Below are 13,420 nucleotides of genomic sequence, written 5' to 3'. Positions count from 1 at the left end.
TAGGGCTGCTGTAACTAATTACCACAAATGAAGTGGCTTACTACAGCAGAAATCTATTCTCTCACAATTCTGGAAGCTGGAAGTCTGAAATCAAGGTGTTGATAGGGCTGGTTCTTTCTGGAGTATCTGAGGGAGAACCATTCCATGCTTCTTCCTGGCTTCGGTTTCTGCCTGCACTCCTTGGTTTGCAGCTGCATAATTCTGATCTCTGTATCCATTTTGATGGGACTTCCCCTTCTGTATATCTCTCTTTTTCTGTGTCTTATCCAAATGCCCATCATTGGATCTAGGGTCCACCCTAATCCATGTTGATCACATCTTAAGATTCTTACCTTAATTATACCTGCAAAGGCTCTTACTCCAAATAAGATCACATTCTGAGGTTCTGGGTGGGCATATTTTTTAAGGGCAGGGGCATAGTTCAACCTCCTTCGTCTACTAAGTTAAGAATTAATTTCACCATTTATAGAGGGTCAGTACAAAATAATAATCTGGACTACATTTCTATGTTTTTTAATTAAAAAATTGAGATACAATTCACATGCCATAAAATAATTTTAAAATACACAGCTCAATAGTTTTTAGTATATTGACAAGGTTGGATGGCTATCCCCATTCCTGAATTCTAGAACATGTCCATTATTTCTACCCACCCTCCCCCACAAATTTTCCATATTAATTCTTTCCCCAACCTCTGTAAACCACTCACCTACTTCCTGTCTTGATGGATTTGCCCATTCTGGACATTTCATATAAATGGAATCATACCATATGTGGTCTTTTGCCTCTGGCTTCTTTTCAATTGCTGTGTTTTCAAGATCCACTCATTTTGTGATCAGTACTTCATTCCTATATTAGTTAGAGTCCTCCAGAGAAACAGAACTAATTGGATGTGAATACACACATACACACTTTTAAGGACTTGACCCACATAATTATGGAAGCTGGCAAGTTCAAAACCTGCAGGATGGGTCAGCAGGCTGGAGACCCAGAAAGAGCCAATGTTGCCATTCAGGTCCAGAGGCTGTCTGCCGGCAGAGTTCTCTCCAGCTCAGGGGATGTCATTCTTTTGTTCTATTCAAGTCTTCAACTGATTGGCTTAAGCTCACCCACATGATAGAAGGGCAGTCTGCTTTACTCAAAATCCACTAATTTAAATGTTAATCTCTTGCCAATGCCCTTGCAGAAAATTCATAATCATGTTTGACCAAATATCTGGTCACTGTGGCCCAGCCAAGTTGACACATAAAGTAAACCAACACAGTTCTTTTTTAATGGTTGAATAATATTTCATTGTATGGATATACCACATTTCATTTATCTATTCAATATTTAATGGGCATTTGGATTGTTTATGCTTTTTTGTCTATGGTGAATAAGGCTGTTATGAACATTTGTGTGTGAGTTTTTGTGTGCATTTTTATGTTTGTTGCAAAATGTGGCTGAAGAACTGGACTACCAGGTTATACACGTCTTCCTCTTTAAGATCCATGTAGTAAATTTCCCCTGAATTCTAAACCAGGGAAAAATAGATCCAGATGAACTATTAAATTTTAATTTGGCAGGCAAACATAAGTACTGTGGAAATCCCTTTTTGAAAGAAAAATATTCTTTTTTTTCCCTTTATAAATGTTTATTGATTACCTCTTATCCATGGCATAATGGGAAGAATGCATCTTAAAATGGTTTTTAAGATGACGAAAACTCCATTCCTTTCTTTTTTGTTTTTTGTTTTTCCAGTTTTATTATGTAGAATTGTAGTTTGACTGCACATACACATTATATGGCATGTAAATACATATACACAGTATACTCATATGTGTACTGATTATTGTTTCTAAGAACAGATTAGATCTTTAACTTTTAAACTTACATAGTTATCAAAGGAATAAAGTCAACTACAAAATAAGAATCAGCAGAATGTGGTAATCCAATCATAAAGAACAGTCAAATGTGCTTACACATATTCAAGAAATCAAAATAACAATTAGTTCATTTGTGTCCTTATTATTATTGTTATTATCTTTTAGGTTCTTCATATAAATGATGTCATATGGCATTTTTCTTTCTGAAAGAAAAATATTCTTTCATAGATTTCCCTTCCCTCTGTTGAGTCAAAATTATTTTATTATAATATTGCTTATATATATGTACAAACTTAACACTGTATAGAAATTTCTTGATCTCACTATATCTTTACCATTATAAAATCCATACCAATTTAGAACTCAAAACAAAGTATAAAAATAGAATTAAAAAATTAGCAATATTAATTCAATATGCAAGATTTTGCTATTTTACTAAAACCACCATTAATAAGAATGTGCAGTACTGATCCCTCATGGTACATGTCCTTTTGAGTTTGGCATGCCTACAGTTTATGTTGTCCAAGGACAGAGCAATTATTCTACCATGCGCTTTATTTTGCTATTCCAGATACTTAGTACGTACACCGTGACATAATTTGGCCTCCACTTGGCATGAACACATTATGTATTAACTCTACCTTTGCTCTTTCCTCATTAACCTAAGATCATTAAAATCATACTACTAATTGGCACAACCATAGCCTTATGCACAAATGCAAATGCAGGCACTGAAATCATGGTGGCAGAATTCCAGTTCTTTGTGTTGCTTCATAGCCAGCATTGGTTATGATGAGTTGCTGCTAAATGGATTGAAACACACCGTGATAACAGTGGCTTGGTCAGGAGAGATGTTTCTTTCTTTCTCACTGTAAAGAAGCATGGAAGTAGATGTTCCGTGTTTAGCAGGATGGCTCCAGGTCATCACCGATCCTGGCTCGTTCGGTCCTTCTGCTTTCCCGTCCTAGCACTAACTTTCCTCCTCAGAGCCGCCTCTTGGTGCACGCTAGCTGCTGGGGCTCTGGATTCATTCCAGCTGCCAGGCAGGAGGCAAGGTGGAAGGACACCCTGTATGTCATTTTCCAGGAACAATACAACACTTCTTATGTCTCCATTGGCCGGAACTTAGTCCCTGGATCTCACTTAGATGAAGTCAGCCTGAGAAATAGGTCTTTATTCTGGGACATGTTAAAGAAAGGAATAATAGATATTTGGTGGAGAGCTTTCATCCTGCACCACATGGCCCAATCTAAGTAGGGAGCTGTGGTCAAAAATCAGTAGCCAGACCACCAAAAACTAGTAGGAAGCCATGGTTATCTTCATTGTAGTCTCTCAAGGAAACACCAAAAGGAGGTAGCATTCTTTAGCCAGCAGCAAAGATCTCTTTTGCTTTCTAATTCTCTTGATCTCCCACACAAGATAGCTGCTGCCCGTGCTCCTCCCACACTCCAGAACTTTCTCCAATCCAGCCAGTGAAGCCCTTCTTTATATTTTTTCTCCCAATCTACCATCTTGAACTCAGCTCTGACTATGTAGATCCATTGACCTTGAATTGCCCTGAAGTCTCCCTACGCTGAATGTAAGCATCAAGCAGAACCTGTAGGAAAGAAGCTCCTGGGGTGTGGAGTGGCAGAGGTGTGCTCAGACTGCAGAGCTGAACATCTTCCTTTGATTTCTGCTGCGGTTTCCTCTGGTTCAATCTTTGTGGCTCCTTGAGGAGGGGTGTAGCATCTTTGCAGGCCATTGGGTCACTCTCCCTCTCTGCTGTCCCACCCACTTTTGAGAGCCAGTGCCTGGCTCCTGCAGGGTCGTATTTTCAATGCAGTCTCCTGAAAACCCTCCAGCTGGAGAGTTTCGATCCTCTGGTGGATTCAACACATCAGATTTTAAATTTAATTATCTTCTCTTTCGGGGCCTTTGGTCTTTATAACCAGAGAGAGAACTGTTCACAAGATTTGAAATTCTTTCCCTCAAGGACGCTAGATACGGTGTTCACCAGAAATAAAGTACACGCGGAACCTTATGTGTCCTTACTGGGGTCTGGGCGGCACATTGGTCTTGTTTATGACCATCTCTGTCCCATTGGAAAAAAATCAGGGGCACAGTTCTCTGGTGAACTCTGGGCTTGATTTGAGAAGCTCCCTTAGTTGGATGAACAAACAGATTAGTCCTACCCACCCCCCTTCTCCCCACCGCCTGCCCCAATCATCTTGCTTTCTGTGTTTGACTTAGAGGCTGAGCCCTTCTTCCCACTGCTGGCTCCCAGTTCTCTTCTGGTGGCTTGGCTTGGAGTCGATCACTTCTTCCCTGACAGCAAGAATTCGGGCAGCCCTCAGGATTGTGATTAGGTCTCATATTTTTCAGAAATTCTTGGCTGTAAATTCCTCTCATTAGAACTTGATTTATGTGCTTCTAACTCTCCAAGCTGTGTTCCATCTCCTTTGGTAGATGGCCCACTGTAAGTGTTTTTCCAATCTGAGCAGAAAGTCTGGTTGTATCTTCTCCTGTTAATGAGGTTTTTAATTCAACATAGCAATCCCAGAAGCTTCTCACTTTGCCCCATATTTTCTCTGCAGCACTGAGGTGGTTGGCATGTGAAGGGGATCTTTATGTTTTAAAGGGAGGCAACTTTGTTTTAAAGTTGATACTGATTTTGCCCATTTAATGTCCCCTATTTGTAGAATGTTTGATAATCTACAGAATATATTGTTTGGAGCTGTTGTCCATATAATTTACAAATGGATGTACATATATAGTCCACATTTTTTTTTACTGATAGGATACATTATACATATATTGATCATGCATGGGAAAGCCCCCTTCCCAACTTCTTATGTTGAAAAATTTCAAATCTATAGGACAGTTGCAAGAATAGTGTAACAGGCATCCTTTTATTTTTCATGTAGATTGTGAACATTTTACTGACTGCTATATTTTGCCTAATGAGAGAGAGAAGAGAGACAGAGGGAGGAACTGTTTGAGAGTAAGTTGCAGATATCATGACACTCCACCCCTAAACACTTACCAGTTATCTCTTAAGAACAAGAGAATTCTGTGTGACCACAGTACAGTTGTTACACTCAGGAATCAACGTTGAGAGAATACTCTAACATACTGGTGTGTAGTATACAGTCCATATTCAAATATGGGTTGTGATAACTTGGAATCCGTGAATGATCTCCAAGGTCAGCCCCGGCAGACCTGTTCTTCGTGGGTCCCACTTCCTTGTCTCTAGTGTTCTGCTAGTGCAGTAGATGTTCAGTTCATTGACTGAAAAGCTGACTAAGAGTCCCTTCCCCCAGCTGGCATTTTACTTCCTGCCCGTTTCCTAAGTTACAGCAGTTGTTCTTACATCTTCTCGATTGCATGTCCCACAGCAGCTGTCAGTTCCCCATGGGATTTCCTCTCTCCTGAGTGGAACCAGTTCAGAAGTTTTGAACTTGTCCCAGTGTGTCTGCCATCAACTTCCTCTCTGCCTGGACAGGAATTTCGTTTGTTAAGAAGCTGTGTGGGTGATAGTAGGTAAAAACATGTTTCTAGTTTTGGTAGTACTTGACTCAAGCTTCCCCGGTTGAGTGAAGTCACACAGACAGCATAAATCTGATTTTCCAGCTGGACGTCCATATCCCCAGCAGTCCCCTTTTCCTCCACGTCATGTCATAATTCCAGTCTTAGAATAGTTCCTAGCATTCCTCTGACTTTCCGGCAGTGTTGGAGGGTCCTTTAGAGTTTAGGTCAGGTCAGCTTGTGCTCCTTGCACCATAATTCTGGAAGTCTGGCTCTGTGAAGATGCACTCTAACCCTGAGATGCGGTCAAGATTTTAATCTCTGACGGTAGCCTCCAAATGTAGTCTAGGTAAATCACAACAATCTCAAAATCCTTCATCAATAAATAATCAGCAGCCTAGCAACTAAATGATAATTGTTGGTTTATTATTGTTACGAAAGAAAGAAAAGAAAGAAAAGAAAGAAAAGAAAGAAAAGAAAGAAAAGAAAGAAAGAAAGAAAGAAAGAAAGAAAGAAAGAAAGAAAGAAAGAAAGAAAGAAAGAAAGAAGGATTTCATTCATCAGGAGTGGCAATATTTTAAGACATCTTTTTCCATTTCTCTTTCTCTCTTATTTCCTTACTACAGGACACCTATATCTCCTCACTAGTCCTTTCACCATCCCAAGTTTCTTGGAAAAGTACTTCCTGCAGCCTAGTTAACCTACATTCTTTCTTCCCACTTCTCTCTCAGCTCTTTATCCTGTAGGTCAATTTAGTCTATCATGCTTCTTCCCAACACTCTCCCCATCACCCAGATTCTGTCCTGGGGACCACAGGATGGGAGTAGATGCAGCAAGAAAGAATCCTTCCTTCTTAGGAAAGAGGGGATGTGATGAAAGGGGAAGGGAGAAGATAGCAAACACTCATTATTATTTGGCATCTTTTATTTTTATTACTTTCATATGTGACCTTTAAGTGATTTTCAACAAAATTAAAACACAGAATTATGCTTTCTCTTTGAGAATATGCCTGTGGGCTTGTCTGAACCGTTAGGACGCTCAGAACTAAATTCAGAACTCTTCTGGTCTTTGTTCTTTGTACATCCCATGTGTACTTCTTTATTTATTTCAAAGTAATTTCTTTGGATGCATTTTAAAGTCTTCTTTGTAAATGTACTTTCCAAGAACAGCTTTAGCAAGATATAATTCACACCCCATAAAACTCACCCTTTTAAAAATGTACAGTTCAGTGGTTTTATAGTATATTCACAGAGTTGTATGAACATTACCACTATCTAATTTCAGAACATTTTCATCACCTGAAAAAGAAACCCTGTACCCCTTAGCAGTTACTTCCCACTCTTTGGTCCCATCAGCCTGTGGCCTTTTCTGGACCTTTCTTATAAATGGAATTAGGCAATAAGTGATCTTTTGTGACTGACCTCTTTTCCTTAGCATAATGTTTTCAAGGTGCATCCATGTTGTAACATGTATCAGTACTTCATTCCTTTTTGTTGCTGAATAATACTCCATTGAATGGATGTACCACATTTTGTTTATCTCCTCATCAGTTGATGGATACATAGATTGTTTTCACCTTTTGATGATTATGAATAGTTCTGCTGTGTACATGTGTGTGTAGGTTTTGTGTGGGCGTAAGTTTTTAGTCTTCTTGGCTGTATGTGCCTAGGAGTGGAATTGCTGGATCGTATGTTAACTCTGTGTTAAACAATTTGAAAACTGGAAAATTGTTTTTCACAGCAGTTACTCCATTTTTCATTCTCACCAGCAGTATTTGAGGGCTCCAATTTCTCCACATCCTCACCAAGACTTGTTATCACCTGTCTTTTTGATTCTAGACATCCCAGTGGTTAAGTGGTAGCTCATTCACGTTTACTTTTAATGGTCAGTTTAAAAATTTTGTGTCTAATTATGCAAAATGACCTCAAATTCTTTGTTTTTAATTGTGGCTAATATAGACAACATAAAATTTTTACCATTTTAACCACTTTTAAGTGTGCAATTCAGCAGCATTGAGTACATTCACAGTGGTGTGCAACCATTATCACTATCCATTTCCAGAACTTTTTCATCATCCTAAACTGAGACTCTGTGCCCATTAAACAAGAACTCCCCACCCCTCAGTGCCTGGTACCCTCTGCTCTGTATTCTCTCTCTGTGAATTAGCCAATAGATACCTCACATAAATGGAATTATACAATATTTGTCCTCTTGTCTGGCCTATTCACTTATGATGTCGTCAAGGTGCATCTGTGTTATAGTATCAAAATTTCATTCCTTTTACTCAAATGCTTTTTGTAAGTGGATCTGATGCAATTTAAAATATTAAGCTAATAAAGAAAATGTGCCTCATACTTCAGGATGCTGTTTTGGCCTTAAGATCCTGGGGCAGCTTCTTAGATATAGCTACCACCCTTCTCTCTTGTCTGCAGTGAATGCTGTGGCCACCTCCCACCTCCCACCTCCCATACTCAGTGTTAAAGGCAGAAGATGTTTCTTCTGAAAAGTTGCTGATTTCTCGCACAGCAGTGATGACTTGCTGAGGAGATTTTAGGTGGGGCTTCCCTGTGGTAAATCACCAAAAGGGGAGACGTTTTGCTCTTTCTAATGTTTCTAGTACCAGGAATGACCCCTTGGCAGGGGTAAAAAGTACAAATTGCTTGACCTATGGCACTCATTAAGAGTCTGTGTGTGAGTAGCAAGGGACTTTATTTTAATATTTTACCCCTGAATCACGCTATCTACCGTTTCATCTCATTGATTTTCCAAACAATGGTACTCTCATATGTCGTTTATAAACTATAACTGTCTTCAGACACGTTCATCCAGCATATATCCTTCGCAGAGTCTGTATAACTGGGTTGGACTCCATTCTTTATTCATAGAAAAGTTGTTAAATGAATCTCACTGACTTCTGATTTGTCTTGTTTATACAACTTTCCTCAACACATGCAGAAGAAATTATCAGCCTTCTCTTTGACTTGTTAGATTAAAACTTTGGAACAGACCAAAGCCATTGAAGACCTAAGTAAGTCCAGAGACAAACTGGAAAAGATGAAGGAGAAAGCTGAGAAGAAGCTTCTAACTGTCCAATCGGAATTGGATACGACAGAGCATGAGGCTAAGGAGAGTAACGAGAGGTCCAGGAACATGCTGGAAGTGGTAACCAGTGAAATGAAGACACTAAAAAAGTCTCTGGAAGAAGCAGAAAAGAGAGAAAAGCAGGTGGGTAGAAATCTGGTGGTGAAACCTTTCTATTTAGAAAAGAGGATGATTCAAAACTTGAGAATTATCCATACATTTCTTCATAAGTATTTTATAAAGCTTTCCGTATCAATTCAGCATGTCTCTGCCCTCTAGCATCTTTTTGGCATTAAAAGAACCGTTATGATTTACTCTACTAAGAAAAAAATTCACATTTTCATGGCACCAACTATAGCAAAGAAAAACACTTTCTTGTCAAAGCCACAGAAAGTCTGTGAGAAGCCAGGTTCTGGTTGTGGAGAGGTTTTTTATTACGTTCGCCGATGGCCTCTGAAGTTTGTGTTATCCCAGATCTTCTAACATTGTCCAGGGCTTCAGCCTCAGGGGGGGAGATTTTATCTCTAGCAGAGATCAGTTGCAGGAAACAGTCCCAGAGCCTAAACAGTGGCACCCAGACCTGATGGCCAACCAAGCCCAGATGTAAACCATAAAACAGTCCTCATGCGCCCGCTGGTTGCAAGGAGGAGTTTTATCTGGTGAGCCCATCAGGAGGTCAGGCAGAAAGAAACATGTGCTGGGCAGCCTGACCTCTGCTTTTGGCTTTCATCTCCTTCTCTTTCTGAAGCTCACGAGGGCATAGAGTGGACTCTGATCCTAGGATATTTTTTTCTCTTTGGCTGCCTCTGCTTTGGCTCATGTGTCAGGCAGAGCTGAGGAAGGCCAAGCTCTCAGAGTGAGTGGTCTCAGAGGGAACCTCTGAGCAGTTAAGAGCTTTGCCCACATTCAAAAGGGTGGAAAAGTTTGAGGAAAGCTTTTTCATCAGGGAGGCTGGGCTTCAGAGAGTGTTGTGTTTCCTGAATTGGACTCAGCCTAGGAAGGAGGTCAGGGAGTGAATCAGCACATGGTGGGAATGTTTGGAATGGATGAAACCTCTGTCTTCGGATTGGATCACACCTTTTCTAAAATGGAAGGTACCTCTAGCAGGGGTTGCCCAGCTGTCTCTCATTGATCAGCTTCTGCTTTTGTTTAGAATCACAGCAACTCTAGAAGAATCTGAAGGGGAGCAAGGCACATTTCAACCATTTTCTTGAGCCCCAGAATTCCCACTTTCCCCTTTGTTATGGACAAATAATTGTCCCAGAGCGTCCAGTGTTACGGGTTGTGAGGTGGCAGTCTGTGTGATGTGATTTGATCATTTAGAAGTCCTCCGTTTTCATTGGCTCATACTTTTCTGCCATCTGTTCTTCCTTTAGTTTGAGAGGTTAATTGACCAGTTAACATTCCAGCGCGTAAGCACTGTCGCCCAACAGACACAACCACACGGTTTGTAAAGCATTTCCTAGTATGCGGAACACACATGGTCACCGTTTCATTTGATCCAAATTTCAGAACAGCCCTGGGAGGTAGGTATGTGGTCAGTTATTCACCCTGGAAGTGAGAAAATGGAGTCTTACCAAGGTCGGAGTCTCATTCATAGTTGCTTAACTGGGCTTCTTGACTCCGTAGCTGATACCACATTAACTGGCTTATCAGAAAAGTGGTTATGGAATTAATGACGGTTGGTGTCTGCAAGGATTTTAGAGGTAATTTAGTAGGGTAACCTTTTTTTATTTTCAAATACATGTTATTTATTTTATTTTTTATTTAAGATTTAGTGTTGTATTAGTTTCTGGTATACAGCATAGTGATTCAGTTTTATATATATATGTATGTATATATATTCTTTTTCATTATAGGTGATAACAACCTATTTAATATAGTTGCCTGTACTATACAGTAGGATGTTGTGGTTTATCTATTTTGTATATAGTGGTTTGTATCTTTAATCCCAAACTCCTAAATTTATCCCTCTCCCGACCCCTTTCCCCTTTGGTAACTGTAAGTTTGTTTTCCATGTCTGAGTTTGTTTTATAAATAAGTTCTTTTGTGTCTTTTTTTTGGATTCCACATATAAGTGATATCATATGGTGTTTGTCTTTCTCTTTCTGGCTTACTTCACTTAGTATGATAATCTCTAGGTTCATTCCTGTTGCTGCAAATGGCATTATTTCATTCTCTTTTATAGCCGTCTTTTTTTTTTTTAAATAAATGAGGGAATTAATCCGAGAGTAATGAAAGTAAGTAACTTGCCTAGTTCAGGCAAACCTGTTTTCCACAGGCTTTGAGGTTGTGTCTGGTCTAGCGGCACTGGAACATTTGTTGTCTCAGTTACTGTGGTTCTGTTTGATCTTGCAGCTGATGGACTTCAGGGAGGTGGTTTCTCAGATGCTGGGCTTGAACATGACGGGTCTCGCTCTTCCTGACTATGAAGTCATCAAATGTCTTGAAAGACTGATCCACTCACATCAGCATCACTTTGTCTCCTGTGCCTGCCTCAAAGATGTGACTTCAAGGCAAGACAGGCACCCACAAGGCCACTTACAACTTCTTCATTGAACACCGTGTCTCTTGAGGGAGATGGAGCTATGAGATAGGACACAATCCTCAATTTCATAAATTCCCCAAACCTTTGAAATCTCATCAGTGTGTGAATATTGTATACTTTGATGACAGAGTAAGGATCTCAGAGATGCCAAACTTAGGTAAATGTTTGGCATTAAAAACACCAATTATTTTATTTGCTAGCACTTTGGGACCCAGGTGAATTCCACCAGATTGCATACCCAGAATGGGAAATGATGGTAGGGAATTAACATTGTGGGGTATCCATTATGAGTCAGGGGCTCGACTACCCAATTTAATTCTCGCAATAACAGTGTGGAGAAACTTGAATGGTTTCATCTTGCAGTCTCCCTGGGGCTCAGAGAGGTGGTCTTGGTTCCCTGCCTACAATTGCAGTCAGTTAGTGACAGAACCAGAGTGAGCAGCATGTTGGCTCTGTATCAAAGGCTAGGCCTTCTCTGCTCCTTCACAGACCTCCCTTCTCTCCTGAAGTCCGGTGATTCTGGTGGAAATTGCCTGCATCACAAAGGAAGGAAAACATCTGTACAAGCAAGAATTGAAGTCAAAAGTGACTGAGATTCATGAGCGTGACCTGCATGACGTTAGAAAGCAATACACCTAATTATCTGGATGAAACATACATAGGTCTGAGGTCCTGTTGAAAAAAAAGTACCCGTTTTAAATGTTGTTACCAGATCGTATTTGGTGGTGATCTTCAATGTGTGCACAGAGCTGAGCTCAGTACTTTAAAAATGTAACTTTCATGTGAAATACCCATAAGATGAAGAAATCCTACCGTTTTTTCACCAATATGTCAAATGTACTGACAGCAGGGATATCTTTTCAGGATCGTGATTTTATAATGAATTTCTATCATTTTCTTCCTTCCTTTTAAATTTCTATTTCACAAATATTTTTCAGGAAACCATATTCTTAAATTCCCAAGAAAAACATGTTTCTCTTTTGGGTGATTGTCTTATTTCTACCATATGAAAATTTCTTATAGCCCCTTAAAAAAGCAGCAGTGTCTGATTAAAGGAGAAGGAAAAATAGATTACATTAAGAGAAAACGAAAACTCTAGAAGAATGGAAGTGAGTTTGACATTTACAGTTTGAATGGCAGACAACACGGAAGAAATGTGACCAAGCCTCTCTGCTGGGGGTGGTCATCTCTGCCTGGCTTTCTCCATCGCGCGCAGGGTTGATGCGAAGGAACATTTTGCTACTGCACAGGCCTGACTGAAGACGTGAACTGGATCTGCAACAGGCAGGGGAGGCAGCCGTGTGTTCTCCCAAGGGAAGGTCGGTGGTCTCTGGAGATCCCTCCACATGCTCCAAAGATGCAGTGGCTGCTGCTCTGGACCTATGTTCACCTGGAGTGAGGGAGGCGACATCATTGTTTGGGTCTCTGGGGGATAGAGTTGCTGAGTGACTGCTCCCCCCAGGCCACAGAAAGCAGTCATTGATGGGAGGGCGGGCCCAGGGGTGGGGCAGATTGATTTTGGATACACTCTCTGTTTTCATTTTCCAAATACAATCTTTGATGAATTTCACTTAATTTTCTCTGTGAATTTGTTTTCGACACTCTTCAAAGGTACTTAATGACAGCATCACTTTAAAAACATAAACTGTCATATTATTTTTCCATTTTGACTTATCATGAATATTTCCAGACTCATGTAAGAGATTAAAATGGTCCATAGTGATTAGTCCTGTACTTTCTCTTTATTATACAAAATTACATTCCACTTATCCAAATATATATTTATATAATGTTTCTAATCTATGACTCAAGCATGTATACAACCATCTTTAATACATGTTGAAATATTTAAAATGTTTGAATATAATCTTTAGGAGTTTCTGGTGGAAAGATTGGGATATGAAAAATAAATTCTGTCTATGTGTATGTGTCCCTGTGCTCATTAATCATTAGTCATTTGGACAAATTGAAAATCCCTTCATAAAGCCATTTCCCTCCTTGTTGAAGTGCCGGTTGGCTGTCAGTTTCCCTTCTGTGGCCTTCCTTCCAGAGTTGGCAGGCCAGCTTCACATTTTTGTGTGAGATTTTGTTCTATTGTATCCATGTATATTTTATGTTGGCCAATAAAATGCATTCACTTAATGTGATTTTTCTAGATAGAGTTCTAAAATATTTAACATAAACTCTTCTACCAAATCACTTGAGTGATCATTGCTACTGAGGTTATTATTCTGGTCATTGTCCGAGATACTTAAATGTATGCCTAAAGTGTCTCAGTTAGGAAAACAAATCGAAACCTGATCCATCTAAATTTCCAGTTTTACCTTATAGTCTGTCTTACCTTATAGTCTATCTTACCTTATAGTCTGTCTTACAGATGAACAGTGAGTGATTCAAGGTCAAGGGTCGTGGGCTGAAG

At 39.8% G+C, this 13,420-nt stretch overlaps 1 protein-coding gene across 1 annotated transcript in view; it reads left to right on the top strand.

Annotated features, from left to right (window-relative positions):
• CCDC170 (coiled-coil domain containing 170) overlaps positions 1-13,077 on the top strand; it is an 80,442-nt gene extending 67,365 nt beyond the window's left edge. The window contains exons 11-12 of the mRNA XM_031456557.2: positions 8,361-8,597; positions 10,812-13,077. Coding sequence (XP_031312417.2) covers positions 8,361-8,597; positions 10,812-11,012 — 438 coding nt within the window. The 3' untranslated portion in view covers positions 11,013-13,077. The remainder of the gene's footprint in view (positions 1-8,360; positions 8,598-10,811) is intronic.
• The last annotated feature ends 343 nt before the right edge of the window (positions 13,078-13,420 follow it).

This window comes from Camelus dromedarius, chromosome 6 (genome assembly GCF_036321535.1).
Source record: "Camelus dromedarius isolate mCamDro1 chromosome 6, mCamDro1.pat, whole genome shotgun sequence".
NCBI classification, from domain to species: Eukaryota; Metazoa; Chordata; class Mammalia; order Artiodactyla; family Camelidae; genus Camelus; species Camelus dromedarius.
This window is presented reverse-complemented; position numbering and strand designations above follow the sequence as displayed.